This window comes from Bufo gargarizans, chromosome 10 (assembly GCF_014858855.1).
Source record: "Bufo gargarizans isolate SCDJY-AF-19 chromosome 10, ASM1485885v1, whole genome shotgun sequence".
In the NCBI taxonomy this organism is placed as follows: Eukaryota; Metazoa; Chordata; class Amphibia; order Anura; family Bufonidae; genus Bufo; species Bufo gargarizans.
Genome location: NC_058089.1, coordinates 47,875,272 through 47,896,092, shown reverse-complemented (window position 1 = coordinate 47,896,092; position 20,821 = coordinate 47,875,272). Strand labels below are relative to the sequence as shown.

General features: G+C 42.2%; 1 protein-coding gene across 4 annotated transcripts in view; it reads left to right on the top strand.

Moving 5' to 3' along the window:
* SPI1 (Spi-1 proto-oncogene) overlaps nt 1-16,113 on the top strand; it is a 43,141-nt gene extending 27,028 nt beyond the window's left edge. For 2 of the 4 annotated variants that reach the window (XM_044269968.1, XM_044269970.1), the window contains exons 2-5: nt 9,513-9,603; nt 13,553-13,743; nt 15,247-15,403; nt 15,525-16,113. In XM_044269968.1, the coding sequence (XP_044125903.1) occupies nt 9,513-9,603; nt 13,553-13,743; nt 15,247-15,403; nt 15,525-15,841 (756 nt within the window). In that variant the 3' untranslated portion in view covers nt 15,842-16,113. Of the gene's footprint in view, nt 1-9,512; nt 9,604-13,540; nt 13,744-15,246; nt 15,404-15,524 lie in introns of all 4 variants that reach the window. The other 2 variants (XM_044269967.1, XM_044269969.1) reach the window with 1 other exon arrangement.
* Nucleotides 16,114-20,821: the final 4,708 nt, after the last annotated feature.

Genomic DNA, 20,821 nt, shown 5'->3' with positions numbered 1-20,821 from the left:
TCTAGGATAGTGCAACTGTATCTAGCATTGGAAGGCATACTGACTCTCATGGTGACATATTGTCTGGCATGGGAGGCATTGCGAATGTCATGGGAGCTTTGTGACTGTCAGGGGGCATTGGGCCTGGAATAGAGAGGGCATTGAGGAAATTTTGTTTTCATTGAAACACTGCGATTTTCACAGGGACACCATTGTGTGCATGTGATTAGTATTTATTTATTTTTTATTATTTATCTATTTTATGCACTTATATAGCGCTGACATATTCTGCAGCATATGACTTTCCCTAATTTAGCTCACAATCTAAGGTCCCTATCAGTATGCATTCAACCTTGCCTTAAACATAAAGGAATGTCATTTATTTGTTTATTTCCTGAATTATTTAATTTCCAAAAGGAATGATGTCAGCTAAAAGGGGAGAGACGTTGTGAAGGCATCAACAGGAGAACAGGGCTCTCAAGGGTGCAACTATGGGGGGCCGGGGGCAGATGTAGTAGCTGCCCCCAGGCCCTGGTGCTTGAGAGGTCACTGCTTTCCATGGACATGATAGATAAAATATTGTGAATGGAACTCAAAATATAACCAGCGGTTCACTAAACTCTATAATGAAGATTTATCAGACTGGTATAAAGTAGAACTGGCTGAGTTGCCCATAGCAACCAATCAGATTCCACCTTTCATTTTTCATAGCTCCTTTGGAAAATGAAAGGTGGAATCTGATTGGTTGCTATGGGCAACTAAGCCAGTTCTACTTTACACCAGTTTGATAAATCTCCTCCCACTGTGATCATGAATATGGGTGCAGAAGATATCATTTTGATAATTCATGATGATTTAAAGCAAATGTGAGTCAAACAATACATCTGGAAACCGGTCACAAGATCCTGAGACCTCAGTACATATTCCGCTCACAAACCTTAGTGTCCCAGAGTTTTCACGATGAGAGATCTTCTGTGTATGTAGAAAAATAATATTTTTCTGTCTTCCTTAAAAGGGTTATCCCACAAAAAGTCTTGCAATAGGGAATTATACATACAAAAAAAAAAAAAAAGGTTGTTTTTTCTGCACATTAAATGTTCCTCTCTGGTAGCACCCCCTGCTGTATCTCCTTCTGGAGCACTTTCTCCTTCGTTCAGAGGTGAACTAACATGCTCAGTAGACACCTTCTCCCTTCCCCTCCTTTCATAGTGAAGCAGCTCAGACCTCTATCATTCAGTCAGCACGGTGGCTCAGTGGTTAGCACCGGTGCCTTGCAGCGCTGGGGTCCTGGGTTTGACTCTTACTTGAAAGGACAACATCTGCATGGAGTTTGTATGTTCTCCCTGTGTTTGTGTGGGTTTCCTCCGGGTTCTCCGGTTTCCTCCCACGTTCCAAAGACATACAGATAGGGACCTTAGATTGTGAGCCCCATTGGGGATAGTGTGATGCTAATGTCTGTAAAGTGCAGTGGAATATAGTAGCGCTATATAAGTGCATAAAATAAATAAATTCATCCCTACTTCTAAATTTATAGAAATATATAGCTATATCTATCTCTATACAGTGGAGAAGGAAATTGTGGGGGCGTTACCAGCCATATGTATATCCGGGGCTATATGTGAGGGACTATTTTCTATGCGGGGGGGGGGGGGGGCAAGGGATTAGCAAGAGGCTATTACGATACATCCTGGGAGCTGCTGCCCATCTACAGAAAGGGACGAAAGTCCTCTAAATACAGTCCTGATCAAAAGTTTAAGACCACTTGAAAAATGGCAAAAAATCCTATTTAGCATGGCTGGATCTTAACAAGGTTCCAAGTAGAGCTTCAACATGCAACAAGAAGAAATGGGAGTGAGACAGAACATTTTTTGAGCATTCAATTAATTGAAAATAACGATTAAACTGAAACAGGCTGTTTTTCAGCTGATCAAAATTTTAGGACCACATGCCTTAAAAAGGCCAAATCTGTGCAAAGATGTGGATTCATTGTCATTTTCTGTCAGGTAGTCACACGTTGTGATGGCAAAGGCAAAAAAAAACTCTCCCTTTTTGAACGTGGTCGGGTTGCTGAACTGCATAAGCAGGGTCTCTCACAGCGCGCCATTGCTGCTGAGGTGGGACGCAGTAAGTCATTTGGAATTTCTTAAATGATCCTGAGGGTTATGGAACAAAAAAGTCAAGTGGAAGACCCAAAAGAATTTCCCCAGCACTGAGCCGGAGGATCCGATTGGCTGTCCGTCAACACACTGGACGATCCTCGACCCAAATTAATGCCCTTACTGGTGCTGACTGCAGCCCCATAACCATCAGACGGCATCTGAGACTGAAGGGCTTCAAAAACAAAAAACGTCTTCAAAGAACTTGTCTCCTTGAACGCCACAGAACTGCTCGTTTGGACTTTGCAAGAGAGCACCAAACATGGGACATTCAAAGGTGGAAGAAAGTTTTATTCTCTGATGAGAAAAAATGTAACCTTGATGGTCCTGATGGTTTCCAACGTTACTGGCATGACAAGCAGATCCCACCTGACATGTTTTCTACGCGCCACAGTGGAGGGGGCGCCATAATGGTCTGGGGTGCTTTTTCCTTCAGTGGAACAATGGAGCTTCAAGAAGTGCAGGGGCGTCAAAAGGCCGCTGGCTATGTCCAGATGTTGCAGAGAGCATTCCTCATGACTGAGGGCCCTCGTCTGTGTGGTAACGACTGGGTTTTTCAACAGGACAACGCTACAGTACACAATGCCCGCAGGACAAGGGACTTCTTCCAGGAGAATAACATCACTCTTTTGGCCCATCCTGCGTGTTCCCCTGATCTAAATCCAATTAAGAACCTTTGGGGATGGATGGCAAGGGAAGTTTACAAAAATCGACAACAGTTCCAGACAGTAGATGGCCTTCATGCGGCCGTCTTCACCACTTGGAGAAATGTTCCCACTCACCTCATGGAAACGCTTGCATCAAGCATGGCGAAACAAATTTTGGAAGTGATAAACAATAACGGCGGAGCTACTCATTACTGAGTTCATGTTTGGAAGTTGGATTTCTGTTTTGGGGGGTTTAGTTTTTCTTTGGAGGTGTGGTCCTAAACTTTTGATCAGCTGAAAAACAGCCGGTTTCAGTTTATTCGTTGTTTTCATTAAATTGAATGCTCAAAAAATGTTTTGTCTCACTCTCATTTCTTCTTGTTGCATGTTGAAGCTCTACTAAATATGATTTTTTGCCATTTTTCAAGTGGTCTTAAACTTTTCATCAGGACTGTATTTGAGTCAAAAAAAGAGTTTTTAATTTGTGGGATAACCCCTTGCTTTTTATTAAAAAAACAAAAAAATAGTAAGGTAGATAATTGAATTATAGTTAGTACTTTATTAAAAATTTTTTGCTGGGTGATTCTATGCCAGTCTGATATATCATTTGAGGCTACTTTCAGTGATCTGGCAAGCAGTTCCGTCGCCGGAACTGCCTGCCGGGTCTGGCAATCTGCATGCAAACGGACAGCATTTGTAGACGGATCCGTCTCACAAATGCATTGCAAAAACGCATCTATTTCTATATATATATTTTTTTTTTTTCATGGATCCGTTATTAAGGTATTTTTAATGCCGAATCCGGCACTAATACATTTAATGCTGGATTAATGCTGTAAATTAATGCTGGATTAATGCTGGATTAATGCTGTGAATAAATGCTGGATCCGGAATTCCAGCAACTGATCCGGAATTTTGGAAGGAGAGAATACCGCTGCATACTGCGGTATTTCCTCCGTCCAAAACGCTGTTCAGTGACTGAACTGAAGACATCCTGATGCATCCTGAACGGATTTCTCTCCATTCAGAATGCATGGGGATAAAACTGATCAGTTCTTTTCCGGTATTGAGCCCCTAGGACGGAACTCAGTGCCTTCCCCGTGCTCTAGGTGCCGATTATTGCTCTGCATCTGTCTGCATATTATGCAAGGAGCAGGAAGCACACTGTGTCACTGTGTCACGCTCAGCGGTTCATCGATCAGATTAGCATGGGTTCAGGAGACAGCGTTAGGGCTCATGCACACGAGCGTGTGTCCCCCGTGCCCGTATTGAGGCCCACAAGCAGCGGATCTGCAATATACGTGCACTGGCCATGTGCAGGCCGTACTGTGGCTTGACTTTAATGGGTCCACAATCCGCAAGATACAACACGTAGGCATGGATTGGAAGACCACGCATACACTATGAAGCACTTCTGTGGGATTTCAGTCCGTGTCTCCGCAATGCAAAAAAATTGAACGTATCCTGCAGATCACGGTTCCAAATGGCATGCACTCAGTCAGTACCCATGCATTGTGGACCGCTAAGGGCACACGGGGCCTTTACAAAGGACCTGGTTTCCCTGGCATCTCTCCATACTGCTTGACTTCTCCTCCTGACCCCCCTATTACATTGACTCCGAGTCACTCTGCGTTTTTGAGTCTGCATGAGTTTTGTGGGTAATTGTTATTGTAATGATCAAATTTTTACAGTATGACATGGTGGCCCCGTGGTCGGTGCTGTTGATGTGCAGCCCTCGTGTCATGGAGGTTGCGTGTTCCCCTTTAATAAATTTGTCGTACCTTCTGCTGTCCTTGCACCAGGACTGAAATCTATTCTCGGAGCTGGCAGTAGATTTCTGGTGTAATGTGCGCTATTTTTCTGATGCACATGTTGTTAAATGAGTCGGACCATGGATATCCTGCTCGCAGCCGCCCTCCTCCTGCTCACATCTTGCCAACTTTTTGGAAAAGCTAGAAAGTTGCAAATTTTGTCGCAAAGCGTCACTTGCAGCAAAGATTGCTGCTTTTCTACCCAAAGTTACGGGCTCTTTCACACTTGCATTGTCCGGATCCGTCGTGTACTCCATTTGCCGGAATTATACGCCGGATCCGGAAAAACGCAAGTGAACTAAAAGCATTTGAAGACGGATCAGTCTTCAAAATGCTTTCAGTGTTACTATGGCAGCCAGGACGCTATTAAAGTCCTGGTTGCCATAGTGTAGTGGGGAGCGGGGGAGCAGTATACTTACCGTCCTTGTGGCTCCCGGGCGCTCCAGAATGACATCAGAGCGCCCCATGCACATGGATGACGTGATCCATGCGATCACGTCATCCATGCACGTGGGGCGCCCTGACGTCACTCTGGAGCGCCCCAGGAGCCGCACGGACGGTAAGTATGCTGCTCCCCCGCTCCCCACTACACTTTACCATGGCAAACAGGACTGTAGCGTCCCGGCAGCCATAGTAACCATTCAGAAAAAGCTAAACGTCGGATCCGGTAATGCGCCGAAACGACGTTTAGCTTAAGGCCGGCTCCGGATTAATGCCTTTCAATGGGCATTAATTCCGGATCCGGCCTTGCGGCAAGTCTTCAGGATTTTTGGCCGGAGCAAAAAGCGCAGCATGCTGCGGTATTTTCTCCGGCCAAAAAACGTTCCGGTCCTGAACTGAAGACATCCTGATGCATCCTGAACGGATTTCTCTCCATTCAGAATGCATGGGGATAATCCTGATCAGGATTCTACCGGCATAGAGCCCCGACGACGGAACTCTATGCCGGAACAGAACAACACAAGTGTGAAAGAGCCCTACGTACTGAGTGCTGTCTGAGTGTTTGCTACTAATGGACTATCCTCAGGATCGGTCATCAGTATCTGATCCGGTGGGGAGGGGCTCTTACTCCCACAGCACCCCCGCCAATCAGCTGTTTGAAAAGGCTGCGGTGCTCGGGTGAGAGCTGTGGGTTCTTGCTAGGCCATTGGTCACATAGTCTATCTGCAGCTCAGTCCCATTCAAGCGGGCTGCAAAACCAAGCGCAGCCGCTAAACAATGGATGGCGCTGTTGTTGGGAAGCTGCAAGGAGGCGGCCTCTTCAAACTGCTGATCGGCAGGGGTGCTGGGAGTCAGACCCCTCCTTACTGATCACATACTGACTACCTATCCTGAGGACACGTCATCAATAGTGAACACTTGGAAAACCCCTTTAAGTTTGGAAAATCATTAACATAAATTGTACAAGACCAAATTAGGCTACGGCCAGAGGAAATGTGTTACTGAACATAAAGATGAGACTTGCAGTATTTTTTACAATATCGTCAATTTTGCAAAACCATTCAACTGATGACGTGAAAACCATTGTTTTTTATATATATTTTTTTTAACCCTAGACAGTGAAGACAAACATTGTAGATTTGTCAAACCTTGTGCAAAGGTAAAGTGGAGCAGCTGACCAGAGCAATCGATCGGGAAGCAGCCTTTATTTTAGGAATCCGATTAGTTGTTATGGGCAAATGCAGCACTAGGTTCGATTGGCTGTTATCAGCGGTGTAGGCTGCATCTGGCCATACATCTCCCTGCAGGGACCAATATAGTATTACCTGTCAGCCACATACAAGCCGGCTGTAGAATCACAAAATGTGGGGGGGGTTTTACATTAAATTGCAATTTACGTGCAATAAACTGAGTACATTTTGCTTTCAGACGTACGATTTTATAAGCAAACTTTATTGCTGTTTCAAGAGTAAATACAAAGTTAAGCCCAGTCCTTAAGTAGGACCTTTCCCCTCTCCTGACATGTCAGTTTTAGTAACTACTTGCATTCCCCATGTAATAACAATTCTGGAGCCTCTATTCTTATGACTCTATGTTGTGCCGTTCCTTTATTATTCCTGCTAGAAGTTTGCAATGAAAGTCCTAATGGTTGTTACCAATTGAGGGTGTGTCCCTGCACAGTCTGACACAATCTAATCGGTGCTGCCAGTGTCAGACTGGGCAGGGACATACCCTTAACTGGTAACACCCATCTGGACCTTTATTGCAGACTGCTAGGAATTCATTCAAAATTCTCTTGTAGGAATAATATAGGAATTGTACAACCTACAGTCATAAGAATAGAGGCTCCAGAACTGTTATTACATGGGGGATGTAAGTAGTTACTAAAACAGACATGTCGGGAATGAGGACAGGTTGTCTTTATAGGAATTGTCTAGCTTCTTATATCCCGGATTAGAGATTATGAGTTAATAGCTCAAAATTTGCATCTCATTAGTGGAGAGTGGTTTGAAAAGTCATCTCTCTGTCTCTCTGTCTAATTCTGGAAGACCGGTCTTAATTACACAGACAAATGAATGATGTCAATGGACACTGTGTAATTCTCAATTTTCCCTGTGGTGGCGCTGCAGGACAACTGAACAGTTACTGCCTGGTTTTCCCATAGATCACTGATAGCTGATCACAGGGGGACACTTGGGGGTTATTTATTAAACAGAAATAGGCATAAATTAGGCAAATTTCTGACGCAGATTGTGGTGCAAAAGGTCTGCGACTTCTCCCTGCTGATGCCAGGTCTAAAAAAGTAGGGCATGGAAGGGGCCGGATCTCATTCATCATTTTTTACACCTGTTATAGGCGTAGAAAATGGTCTAAATGTAAGACAGCAAGGAAGCCTTCTTACATTTAGAACTGGCGATGGAGATGCCAAAGTTACATAGAGGCCGGCTCCTTTACGCAGGCACTTGTTAAGACCAACGTCTAAATCGCCAGTCTTAATAAATGTGTCCCTTTGTGATTTGCTTTTCAGGAGAACAAAGGGAGCAATCTATTTAATCTTCACATGTAGGATAACAGGGGGGTATCGCCTAAAGCTAATAATAATAATAATTCTTGTAGTAATACATAGTATAATATATCTTGTAATATAGATAGTAATTCTAATATTTCTTGTAGTAATAAATAGTTATGATGTTATATTTTGTAGTAATATATGGTAATAATACTGTATATCTTGCGGTAATATATATTAAAATATCCTGAATTCATGTGTTACAGGATACATTATAAAAAGTATTTTAGCATTTAGCAATATTTTAATAGTTAAGGGCTCATGCACACTAACTTATTTATTTTTTTCGTGTCCATTCCTTTTTTCTTTTTTTTTTTGCGGTATTTATGCGGAACCATTCACTTTACTGGGTCCACAAAAAAAAAAAATGGAAATTACTCCGTGTGCATTCCGTTTCTGAATGTCCACTTGGCCGTTCCACAAAAAAAGATAGAACATGTCCTATGTCTTGTCTGATTTTTACAATGGATCTACAAAAAAAAAACCTGATGCAATACGTATTTCACATGGCTGTCATCCGTATTTTTTGCGGATCTGTGTTTTGCACACCTTAAAATACATACGTTCATGTGTATGAGCCCTTACTCTTGTGTACATACATAATTCCAAATAGATAAGGATGTGTAAGCAGAGGGGGCTCATGTGGCTCTGTGGGGCCCGTGGATAGGTGCCCCAAGGTCAGATTGGTCCCAGTGCTTTCCTTATTAGTGGTGTTAACCTGTTCAGGGCTACAGCTCTCTATAGTCCAAAACTTAACAAACTGGGCAGGTGTTGTCAGGTTAAAGTTCATGCTGCCCTTCTGTCCAATAAAAGATGGGAAGAGGGAGTCTTTACTACTAGATTCTTCCCCATGGAGGCTGGTGTAGGTGGTCTACATTTTGATTCTTACTGTGTAGACCCCCTCACGTCTTTGTATGTTCTTCAACTGAAACTTATAAAATGTCTTATTTGAACCATCAAAATCTAGACTCCAAAGTGTCTTTGCAGCCCCCTGATCACCCAGCTATGTGACCTTAACCACTAGGCTATTTTTGTCCGCCTTGCAGAGTATCCTTCACTCGTATCTGAAGGTTATCATGTACAGGAGAGAAGCTATCTGAACGCTGTCTCAATGCTCATCCACTGTGCTCATGGATTTAGGTCTTATGGTTGGTTGCCTATGATCCTGCCTAGCCCCACCACTGTACGTCACTTTTTTTTATTGGCTCTTAGGGTAGAGGAAACCCTTTTAAACATACATGTTAACTTCAGCCTAATGTGCATATAGAGATCGTAGAGTTATGTATCTGCCAGAGGGTGGCAAAAGCAATATTCCTCCCTATTCACATAAAAGTTGCGTTTTGTAATTTTAGAGGACAATTGTTTGGTCTGCTGAAAATGTGATCTGCCATGGTGGAAAAAACATGTATGGCATGATGAGCCAAATTAAGCAGACAATTTTCCTCTTTGCACACATCAGCCACAATATATATGTCTTATGTGTAAGATCCAACCAATCCAGTCTTTCCTCCAATAGAGTGTAGCTCTCCTTAAATATTAGCATTATTTGATGTAGTATTAGTGCAGTGTCATTGGATGCCTACATTGGTGATTATTAAATATTGTATCATTATGGAAACCTAAAAATTTGTACCAGCAATCATAACCATCCAGATTTTCTACCAGATCAGCAATTGTTAACTTCAAATCAATTTACAAGCTTGTATTTACTATGCTTCACATGGGGGTTCAGACCCTTTAGCATCACTGACCCCAACTGGGTAACAATCTTCTTCCAACAGAGAAGTATAAAACTTTGCTGAAAAGTTCCACATTTCAAGACCAAGATAACGGCATTTTCTGATTTTGTATTTATTGTCATCTATAGGTGACCTTGACTGATTCTTGTTATTTTATCGTTCTCTTTCAGACACATCCAGAAGAGCTGGCTCCCTATGAGCCAGAGGTCTACCGAGCACCTCCTGAATATTACCAGTATCTCAGTGACAGTGAAAGCCATGGTAATTATTACATATGTTTCACTAACTTGAATCTCATGCAGAAGTATCCCCCCCATTATGTGACTTGACTATAGGTCAATCCTCACGCTGTCTATGGACACCAGTAGTTAAGTTCACTAGATATGACATGGACAAAATTCTATTCAGGTTCCAGTCGGTCAACGGATTCACTTCGGGTCCAAACCGGTTCTATCCAAATCGAAAGTGCTCCAGTTGTCCTGAAAATTTGTGTATGACACTCTGAGGTCTTCTAGAATTATCTGACTCTCTCTCATTCTCTCTCTCTCTCTTCAGAATGTGCCTGAATCATATCACTAAAAATTTGGATTTGCATGGAGTTCAATTTTTTTAAAATTTGGGTTGAATTTGATTAATTTAGAGTTGATTCGCTAATTTGTAATTACTAACATTAATAGTATAGATGAGCAAATCTCTTGAAATTAATTTCCGATTGTAATTAATCGGTCAAAAAATTTGATTCTAGTCCGAATTGATTCGACCCAAATTGAATGTTCTCCAATTGGCCTGAAAATTTGAGCAGGACACTCTGAGGTCTCCTAGGATTTTCTGACCTCTCTCTCATTCTCTCTCTCCAAAATGTGTCTAAATCAAATCACAAAATAATTGGATTCGGGTGCAACTCAAATTGTTACAAAATTGGCATCAAATTTAATTTGTTTATTATTGATTTGCTTATTTGTAATTACTAACCTTAACAGTAGACTTCAGAAAATTTTGTAAAAATTCATTTTAGGTCTGACTGTAACATATCGGTCAGTAAATTTAATTTGGGTCCGAATCGATTCTGCCCAAATAGAATGTGCTCCAATTGGCCTGGAAATTTGTTTATGACCCTCTGAGGTCTCATAGGACTCTCCAACTCTCTATCTGATTCTCTCTCTCTCTCTTTCTCTCAAAAATTCACCCAAATCGAATCACCCAAAATTTGGATTTGGATGCAATTTAAATTTTTACAAAATGTGGGTCGCGTTCAATTCTTTTAGAATTGATTCGCGCATATCTAATAACTAGTATTAATAGTACTGGTCATTGGGTACTTTATCAGTAGTGTAATGGGAATTATTACTATGCAAAATTATGATGTACTATGTATTTCCTTTAGTAAAACTATAGTAATGGTGATGCAGATATACAGTCGAGTCACGTTATTCTGACCACCAGCTAATATTCAGAGTAACCTTGTGTGCAGCACAGACAGCAGCTAGATGGGCTGGGAGTGACTCTCTAAGGTCCTGGTAGGTTATCTCATGTATCTAGAGCCATGCCGACTGCAGTGCATCCCACAGATGCTGGAGGGGGTGTGGGGGAGGATCCATAGAGCAAACACAACGATCAAGATGGTCCCACAGATGCTAAATTGGGATCAAGTCTGGGGAATTGGGGGCCAGGGTAGTACTTGGGAGTCTTCATCATGCACCTCCAACCAATGTCAGACATTTCTAGCCATGTGACATGTCACATTGTCTTAAGGGAAGATCCCATCCATCCCAGAGAAGGCAATAAGCATGTATGGGTGTACATGATCTGCAAGGATGGATTCATACCTAAATCAGTTGAGGGTGCCTTCCCAAAGGAGGAGTGGACCCAGAGAATGCCACAAAGACATTCCCCAGACCATAACGCTGCCACCACCAGCTTGTGTTCTTTCAGCAATGGTTACAAGGGGTTTATTCTCTGATGTTCCTCTCCTGACACATGACTTCCTTCATGAGCTACCTGCTGCCAATGTTGAAAGTAGGAAATGGTCATAATAATGTGACTCGACTGTGTAATCTGCTAGTTGAAATCTTCAATATGGTAAAGTATGCCAATCATAACACTTAACATCGAGCCTAATAGCATAATACTGTGAAATAGTTGGTGTCCCACCAATGTCATTCCTTCACGTAGGGACATGTTCTATAAGGCAATGTGGCTGGCGGTAACCACAAGGACTGAACAGAGAGGTGGTCACGTATATGTACGTGGCTCTCTCTATTGAAGCCTATGAGAGATAATAAAGCAGCCATGCAAGCTTCCTATCTCTCCATTCATTCACCATTTGGATCTGTCCCACTCATCTTGGAGAGTTGTTCTCTAGATAGGTGGGACCTCCAGATATTTAGGTTGTTTTCACATACTGGAATTTGAATTGGAAAAATCTGATGCAAAGTTGCAAGAGATTGCACTAAGTGAACGGCCTGCTGCTGATCTGACTATCTAAAACATTAGGGGCGAGGGCCTGCTGCTGATCTGACATTTTAAACATTAGGAGCGAGGGCAGCCTAATAAGCATGTTGATATGATGGAGGAGGACGAGAAAAGGGAGATTGAACCATATACCCTTTTTTGTGGTGGAAGGGGTGCATGGGAATACAGTGTATTCAATACACCATGAAAGCCACATTTAGAGTGCCTTTATGTTCAGCCGCTTTCCTCTGGTGGAGTAGAGAAGTCAGGGGCAATCCAGGCTTTGTTCATTTTTATAAGAGTCAACCGGTCAGCATTTTCAGTTGACAGGCGGATGCGCTTATCAGTTATTATGCCCCCAGCAGCACTAAATACCCACTGTGACAAAATGCTGGCGGCAGGGCAGGCCAGCACCTCCAAGGCGTAGAGCGCCAGTTCGTGCCACGTGTCCAGCTTGGACACCCAATAGTTGTAAGGCACAGAGGGATCACTGAGGACGCTGACACAATCTGCTACGTACTCCTTCACCATCTTCCAAAACTTTTCCCTCCTTGTGACACTAGGCTGCGCATCAGGGTGAGGGTGCTGGCGGGGTGTCATGAAACTGTCCCAGGCCTTGGAGAGTGTTGCCCTGCCTCTGTTGGAACTGCTGTGTGTTCCCCTCATCTCCCCTCCTCGGTTGACCAAGAAACTACGTACTCTGCCGCCAGCTGGAAATTTTTGGAGCAATTTTTCCACAAGGACCTTCTGGTATTGCACCATTTTGCTCGTCCTCTCCACCAAACGAATGATAACTTAGAAGTACTCTTTGTAGTGGGGGTCTGGAAGGGTGAACAAATAGTAATCAGTGGCCAAACAATTGCCCGCAATTTAGCGCAGGTTGCGCTAATAATATATATTGCAGCCAGATAAAATAATAGTCCTTAAAAGGACTTTTGGGTCTCTAACACCTTTCAACAGTAAACCCTGCCTGAAAAAAAAAAAATCCTGTCCCTACAATATCTGTCCCTTCTGCTGCAGATCTCCCTGACTAAGACTGAGCCGAACCACGTGTCATCAGGTGCTATATAGCGTTCCGGCCAGCCAATGACTGTAATGCCAGTAACCAACATGGCTACGGCATTACATGGAGTCCCAGTACTTCCCAGCACGTTTATTGGCTGCGTAGCAGCCAACAAACCTGCGGGGAGGAGACTCGAGCATCTCGCTCGAGCACACGCGGTGTTCGGCCGAGCATGCTCTCCCAACACTAGTGACATGGATTTTCCATCAAATTCAATGGAAGGCCATTTGTTTGTGGGGTTCATATGGATGTTGGCACAGGTTACATGCTGAAATCCATGTGAAATTTCCATTTTGTGGACATACCATTATGGCACACCTTTGGGTGGGCCATATGCATCTAAGCTTGGAGAAGAATTGTGGTAAAATTTAGGTATGGATCCTGATCTGTCAAGTATAGCAAGGATCAATGATGTCATAGAGGAATGCAGTATTTAGGGTTGAATTTATCATTATACTGTAATGGTAGCTTTTGATATATTAAAAGGGATTGCACAAAAAATAACACCATGCCAGTCCACAGGTTGTGTGTGGTATTGCACCTCAGTCCCATTCACTTCAATGGAGCTCAGCTGGTATATCAAACACAACCAGGTGTGGCGCTGTCCTTGGCTTTTTAATATAAATTTGGTAGAAAGTCTAAAGAAAGAGCACAATAAATGACCGGTTGCTAATCCTGCCGTAGCTTCCCTCCTAGAACATTACTGGGAATATACCCCACACCTACATGGAGATCTTGATGGGTTCCCCGATTCTCAGCTTACAGAACTGCAAAGTGTACAGCCCCCACAGCTGCAACAGCTGTACAGACACATGGAGCTAGAGCAAATGCATGTCCTAGATTCTGGAATGACCGCGTCGCATCCGCACCTACCACTCACCCACCAGGTACGCAAGTCCTAGGATTCTACTAAATTGCTTCCAACTTCAATTACTGTATGAAGGTCGGCTGCCTCCATATTGATTCAATTATACTTCACCCTATAACATTCAGGCTTCTGCAGAGTCTTAAACCTCATGCGGACAACTACAGGCTCCATACACATGGATTTACAGCGTGTGAGAACAACTGTGTGCTGGCCCATGCTGCGGACCGCAAATTGTGGTCCACAATGCACGGGCACTGATGCCCGGATCGCATCCGGCAGTCCAAAAAGTAGTGCATGCAGTACTTTTTTTGTGGTCCGGAGGTACGGACAGAAAACCTATAGAAGCACTCCCTGGTGCTTCTGTGGGCTTCCAATGCGAGCCTCCGTTCTGCACCACACCGTATCTTCCGGATTGCCGATCTATTCAAGAGCTGTTTGCGGGCCGCAATACGGGCACGGACCGGCCACGGTTGTGTGCATGAGGCCTTATGCAAATAATTTACAACCTTTAATTGGGGGTTGGGGTTGTACAGATTTGGAGAAACATGGCGACTATCTTCCAGAAGCAGTGCCACATTGGTTCACGTGTTGTGTCTGATATTTTAGCTCAGTTTTGTTTTTTTAAAGTAATTAGGTCTAAGTTGCAATACCACATTCAACCTGGGGACAGGTGTGGCACTGTTTTTAGAAAAAGGCAGCTATGTTTTTCTCATCTTTAATGATGCATTTATCGCCATCAATAATGCTCCTATGGTACCAAAAACAATTGGTTCTGACTAAAGCAAAACTGCAATCCGTATGACTGAATCTATAATGGCTGCTGAAGCCTAATGTCAAAGTCACCATCGTTACATTATGTGTTCACAATTTAGAAAATAGGCCTTAATAGGATTTTAAATAAGAATGGTGAGACGCTATAACCAGGACGATCTGGTGGGGGACCTCCCAGCCGCAACTTAAAGTGTATAGTATTGAGTACATTATAGATGGCCTATCCTAGGGATAGGTCATCAATATCTAATCATAGGAGGTCCAGCTTCTCAATGATCAATGTTTTGGTCAGGTGAGCGCTGCGGCCTCCTCGAAACTTACTAAGCCTAGCACCATACTTTTTGTAGTGGCTGTGCTTGGTATTGCAGCTCAGCCCAATTCACTCGAGTGGGACTGAGCTGGACCTAAGCCACGTGACCAATGAACGTGACATCACTGTCCTAGGAAGAGACCACTGCAGTCACCAGAATGCCGTGACCTCTTCAAACAGCTGGTTGGTCATCGGAAAGGTGTTATTGCTGATAAACCTTATTTTTAGCAAATATATAAAAAAAAATATTGGTGTTGAAATTTCAGTGCCAAATAGACTGAGGTAGGACAACAGTGTTGGGGCCACCTCCTTAAACAGATATCAAGCTAGTTTTGGTCATTCCTCAACAGAAAAACCCACCGATCTGACCTGTATGATGTGTTTGTTAACGCATTTTTTTTACGTATGATCCATTATATATCACTGGTATTCTTTTCTAAGGTTTCATATCTCCCTCGCGTCTGTGTGTCATACCCATCTCCTGCACCACTCAGCTCTGAGGAAGGTGACCACGAAAGGCGCAGCCCCCCTTTGGAGGTGTCAGATGGAGAGACGGATCTACGAGACCCTGATTATGGGATGCTTCTTGCAGAATCAGGTCAGAAAGCTGTCTCTCCTAAAAAATATCTAGACATCAATGTTTTAAGTAAATTGCAAATGTCCAACTATAAATCTCCCCAAGGCATTTTCTCAAAACTTTCATCTTCTCTTTCTCACAGGAAGTAAGAAGAAGATTCGACTTTACCAATTCCTTCTAGAGCTACTGCATAGTGGAGACATGAAAGAGAGCATTTGGTGGGTAGATAAAGACAAAGGAACCTTCCAGTTCTCCTCCAAACACAAAGAAGCCCTTGCTCACCGCTGGGGCATTCAAAAAGGCAACCGCAAGAAGATGACCTATCAGAAGATGGCCAGGGCGTTGCGTAACTACGGCAAGACTGGAGAAGTGAAGAAGGTCAAGAAGAAGTTGACATATCAGTTCAGTGGAGAGGTTCTGCACAAAATGTACAATGGGAGGAAGCACTTCCATCATTGAGATTCATACATCTACCCTTTGGTACGAAAGACTCCAAAACTCTCTTAGGAGAAGATAACATTCCATTGTAAATATTAATATTATAGTAATTATTTTTTTTATATGGCTGGCTTGTGATTTAGCGACAAGCAACATGCTACTATACCATAGAATGAGGAGTGAGAGAACGGGTCCAAATTTGACCATAATAACAAAAAGTATTGTCATATCCAAATTTTCAACGGAGAAACCCAGAAAGGGTTAATAAAATGTATCAAATTGCTTAAAAGAGACGGTTCTGGACTGGTGTATGTGTACAGTATGATTATTTTTCTTAGTATTTTAGGACTTTGGCATACTGAAGCTTCAGTATTTTTTAAGGGAAAACATCAATTTCAATACAAAAATGTACATGGAGTAATGACGTAAAGTTCTCAAGGGTCTGTTCAAAGTATCGAAAATCCCTAACATTTGAGAACATTTGATGAGACAACCCTTTTACAAAAAGTATTTTTTTCTTCTCAATTTTCTAAATCTTCGAGGGGAATTAACAAAATATTGCAGGGTATAGAATTTCCTGGTCTCCAAGACTGACAATATGGTAGAACATACTCACTGACCATGTACATTTATCAGAAATAGGTTAGTTTAAGTTCCTCTTGCCTTTAGTGGTCTTCTGAAATACGTCTTAGTTTATGGCCGCCTGTCCTAGTGACATCTTCCCACCGAGGCTCTTAGGGCTATAGGCGCCAGCTCTTATTTGGATGATGGATGGAGGGCCATTTGTGGGTTGATTTAGTTCTAACAATTTCTGTTCTTTGAGGTATTCTGAAATATGTCTTACTTTATGCTCACATGCCTTGGTGACAAGTTCCTGGCTGTCTGTCATGGTGACATATTCTGATTGATGCTCCTAGAGGTACGGCTATAGGCTCCAGCTGTGTAAATCTGACCATATTTTTCTTCTGGTATCTTTTTGGCCCAGTCAGATAATGGTCATATGTATGTATGTACTGTTCTGAAAACATTGCTTCTAGGGTTTTCAACAAATTATTGCGACATGTCTTTGCATAAAAAAATAATTGTGTCACCACTTTGAAAAAGCCAAAGGAAATTACCACAGAGGCGTGCACCCATTGCAGCTGTTGACGTGCCTCAGTTTGATGGTCAAGCGTTTTTGGTGTAGAAACACAAAGAGGACATAATGTCCTGAATGGTTCATCAAATATCTATCGGGTATGATGCCATTTTTCAATCTGGGTATTTTAGTGTAAGATTTCCCTCTGAATTAATCTTAAATACTGTCTGCACAGTCCCCTCCACATCTAGTTTATGGTGATGCTCACAGGACCATAAGGTGCCAAATGTCTTTGTACTTCCTCCACCTGTCAGTGAACTGGCCAGGGATAAAAATATTGAATTTATAATATGAAATTATCAATGATAAATTCACCAATTAGTGTTGCAGCGACCCCCTGAGGAGCCGGAGTAGAGGATAGGAGTAGTAGTGGCCCTGACGCAGTGTCGTGTCGGTGGATTCCTCAAGCCGTTGCCCAGCGGGATCGGTGCAGTGGAAATATAGAACTGAAGAATGAGGCCAGAATTCAATGTAATAAAGTCTTTTTTGCTAAGTGCAGCGTAGAACTTCAAACACATTCAGTAGCAGAAGACTTTAAGTGCAAATCTTCTCCTGCACCAGCAAGGAATCTGGAGGTAGGTTGGTTGGTGGCAATTCAGCACTTAGGTGATGCTGGCCTAGTGGTTGTTTGGTGATGGGTGGCTTGGCTGTAATCCCTCACCTTACAGTAGTGTCTTTAATTCTGAAGTCTCAAGGAAAATTAGTGTAGTTCTCTCTGGATAATCTGTAACAGGAGCCGGAGCTCTGAAGTCAGCCTCCTATCCTCTCTGTCTCTGGACAGGAACTCCCCCTCTTGGCAGGGAGCAGGACCAGCTCACTCCTACCAAGAGTGGAGGAACATGGTGGTTAACCCTATTCCTGCCAACCATTCCTTACAGGGAACTACAGAGCAAAGGAAACAATAAAATACATTATATAACAATGCACAAATTGTAGTGCCCCCAGGTTAGGGAGTTTCATTTTTCCAAATATATGATTTTCATATGACTTTGCTTACTCCCAGAGTATCAGTGATGTAAAATATATATATGCCAAATTTCAAGAAGATTTGAGAGGTTGCACACATTGATCACCATTATTACTACTCTCACTCCTGTACCTAGGAGATGGTCTAAAAATAACTTTCAGGATCCCAGGGGGCTCTGCATCAAGCAAGGTGGATGGCAATGGCAATATATGCACTTAAAATTGTCCTCTTCACTAGACAGTTGAATATTCCTCAACGAGAATTGAAAGGAATGAAACGCGTTGCACATTTTGTCAGCCTCATATATGTTTGCTTTTTGCACGAGGAAATTGTAAGTCGATGGGCTCCAGAAAATGATTTGGATATGCTACAGCTTCTGAGCACTTACCCAGATGCAGACGTAAAAAAAAAAGTGCTCTCACAGTTGCTAAGAGACACCTTTGGTATCTGTCAGAAACAAACGTAGGATTGGCTTTTTAGGACGAACATATCACTCAGGCTGTTAAGGAAAATAGGACTAAAAATTAAAAAACCAAACCTGCAAAGAAAAAAGAAAAGACCTGAGCCATTTTGTTACTAATAAAAGAAAGACGTTCTTTGAATTGTTTGGGATCCACGACGTGACAGAATACTGCGGTGATTCTCTAAGAAGCCATATGAACGCTCTTAAGGTGGTCAATGATACCGCAGAAAGAGGAATTGCTCTGATAAAAAAGTTTAACGAATCGGTCAGACGAACAACAAAAACGATTCTTGTTGAGGGTTGTCGAGCATCACAGAAAAGTCGTCACCAAGCGAACAAAAGAAGGGATTGCATTGTTCAAAGTTGATTAATATAACACATGTTTTGCCTACCATACTACCTATTAATCTTAGCGTCTAGCTTTAATGTTATTTTAAGTTTGTGATTTCTAGTTTTCTCAATAAAAGTAATTAACATTGAAAAATCGTATGTTTTGCCTACTTTTACAAAAATGATCAAAGTGTGCAACCTCTAAATATTATCCAATCTTTTTAAAATTTGGCATATATATATTTTACATCACGGAGAGTTGGGGCGTTAGCAAAGTCTGCAAAACTTTTACATTTTATTTTTTTCCATTACAAAATGAAACACCCTACCCCCAGGTCTAGGGTACTACAGTTGTATACCACCACTAGGCATACACTGACCATCGAATAAGTTACTATCACCAGCTTCTGAAGGCCACCAACCTCATTGACTTATGACACATAGAAGAAGCCAGCTACATCTCCTTAGCTTTATGTAGTTGTTTATAGGTACAAAACTGCTGACAGATGACCTTTAATTAATTAATCAGCATAGAATGTCAAACTGATTCACTTGAACTATTACGGGATAATACATAAGCATGAGGTGTTTGGCAGGTCAGATGTAAGCTATGGTATAAGAAGATTCAAGCTCATCCGTCAGATATGGTCACGGCACCATGATCTGCAGACATCAGGGCTTGAGGTTATGATGTTTGCACAGAGGCTGAATCTTTCACAATCCTTCTTGAGACATCTGGAAATTTTGAGCAAATTAAGCAATTTCCCCAACACCCACAAGTCATTATTCTCTGACATGGCAACGGTGAGTGGGGGTCAGCGCGTGATTCACTTCATCTGTCATCCACAGATCTACAAAAACCACGGCGACAATTTTCTGGCCACTTTCCCAGGATGAAGGGGAAGGTCCAGCTGGAAATATCGGTGCTCTAAGATGGAAGTAGATTGAGAAAAGCATTTTACAGTAGTTCTGCATGAATTTCCTAAATATTCTGGACGTTGTTTTAGCTTTCTTTTTGTACAGGTGAAAAAAAACATACATTTTTGACTTTAAAGAATGTATCTGTGCACTTCGAAAATGCATCCCATTATTACTGTAGAATAGTGCCACACATGCTAGATCCCCCCCAAAAATTATGCACCATCAGATCCATACCCTGAAAGTGTATGATCTCTACTGTTAATATGGATTAAAACAGTCTGATTGTTTTCACAAATAGCACCACTCTTGTCCAGAGGCTGTGTGTGGTATTGCAACTTAGTCTCATTCAAGTAAATAGGGCTCAGTTGCAATACCAGACGTGCTTCTCTTTATGGGGGGAAAAAAGCAGGGTCTGTTTTCCAATCTTTGACAACCCTTTCAAGACCCTGATACTTTCCATTTTTTATTTGCATTTTCGTTTTTTATACTTCCTGCCTTCCTGGAGCCATAACTTTTTATTTTTATTTTATTTTTATTTTTCCGTTCACATAGCCGTATGAGGGCTTGTTTTTTGTGCAGCGCAAGTTGCACTTTCCAATGGCACCACTTAATATTGCATACGTTTCACTTGGAAGCTGAAAAAAAAATCTAAATGGAAAAAAAATAAAAATTTCGCCATAGCTTTATGGATTTCGTTCCTATGGTTTTTTTTTACTCCCTGCCTCCCTGGAGCCATAACATTTTTATTTTCCATTCACATAGCCGTATGAGGGCTTGTTTTTTTGTGCAGGGCAAGTTGCACTTTCTAATGGCACCATTAAATATCGCGTAAATTTCTGTTGGAAGCTGTACAGAAATTCTAAATGGAAAAAAAAAAATATATATGTCACTATAGTTTTATAGATCAGTGTTTCCCAACCAATGTGCCTCCAGCTGTTGCAAAACTACAACTCCCAGCATGCCCGCACAGCCAAAGGCTGTCCAGGCATGCTGGGAGTTGTAGTTTTGCAACAGCTGGAGGCACACTGGTTGGGAAACACTGTTATAGATTATGTTTTGTACGTTGCTCCCTGTGCAGTAAAACTGCGGTCAGTATGATTACAGTAATGCCACATTTGTATAGTTTTTCTTGTGTTTTAATACTTAGAAAAACAAATAAAAACTTTGCATTGCCATATTCAC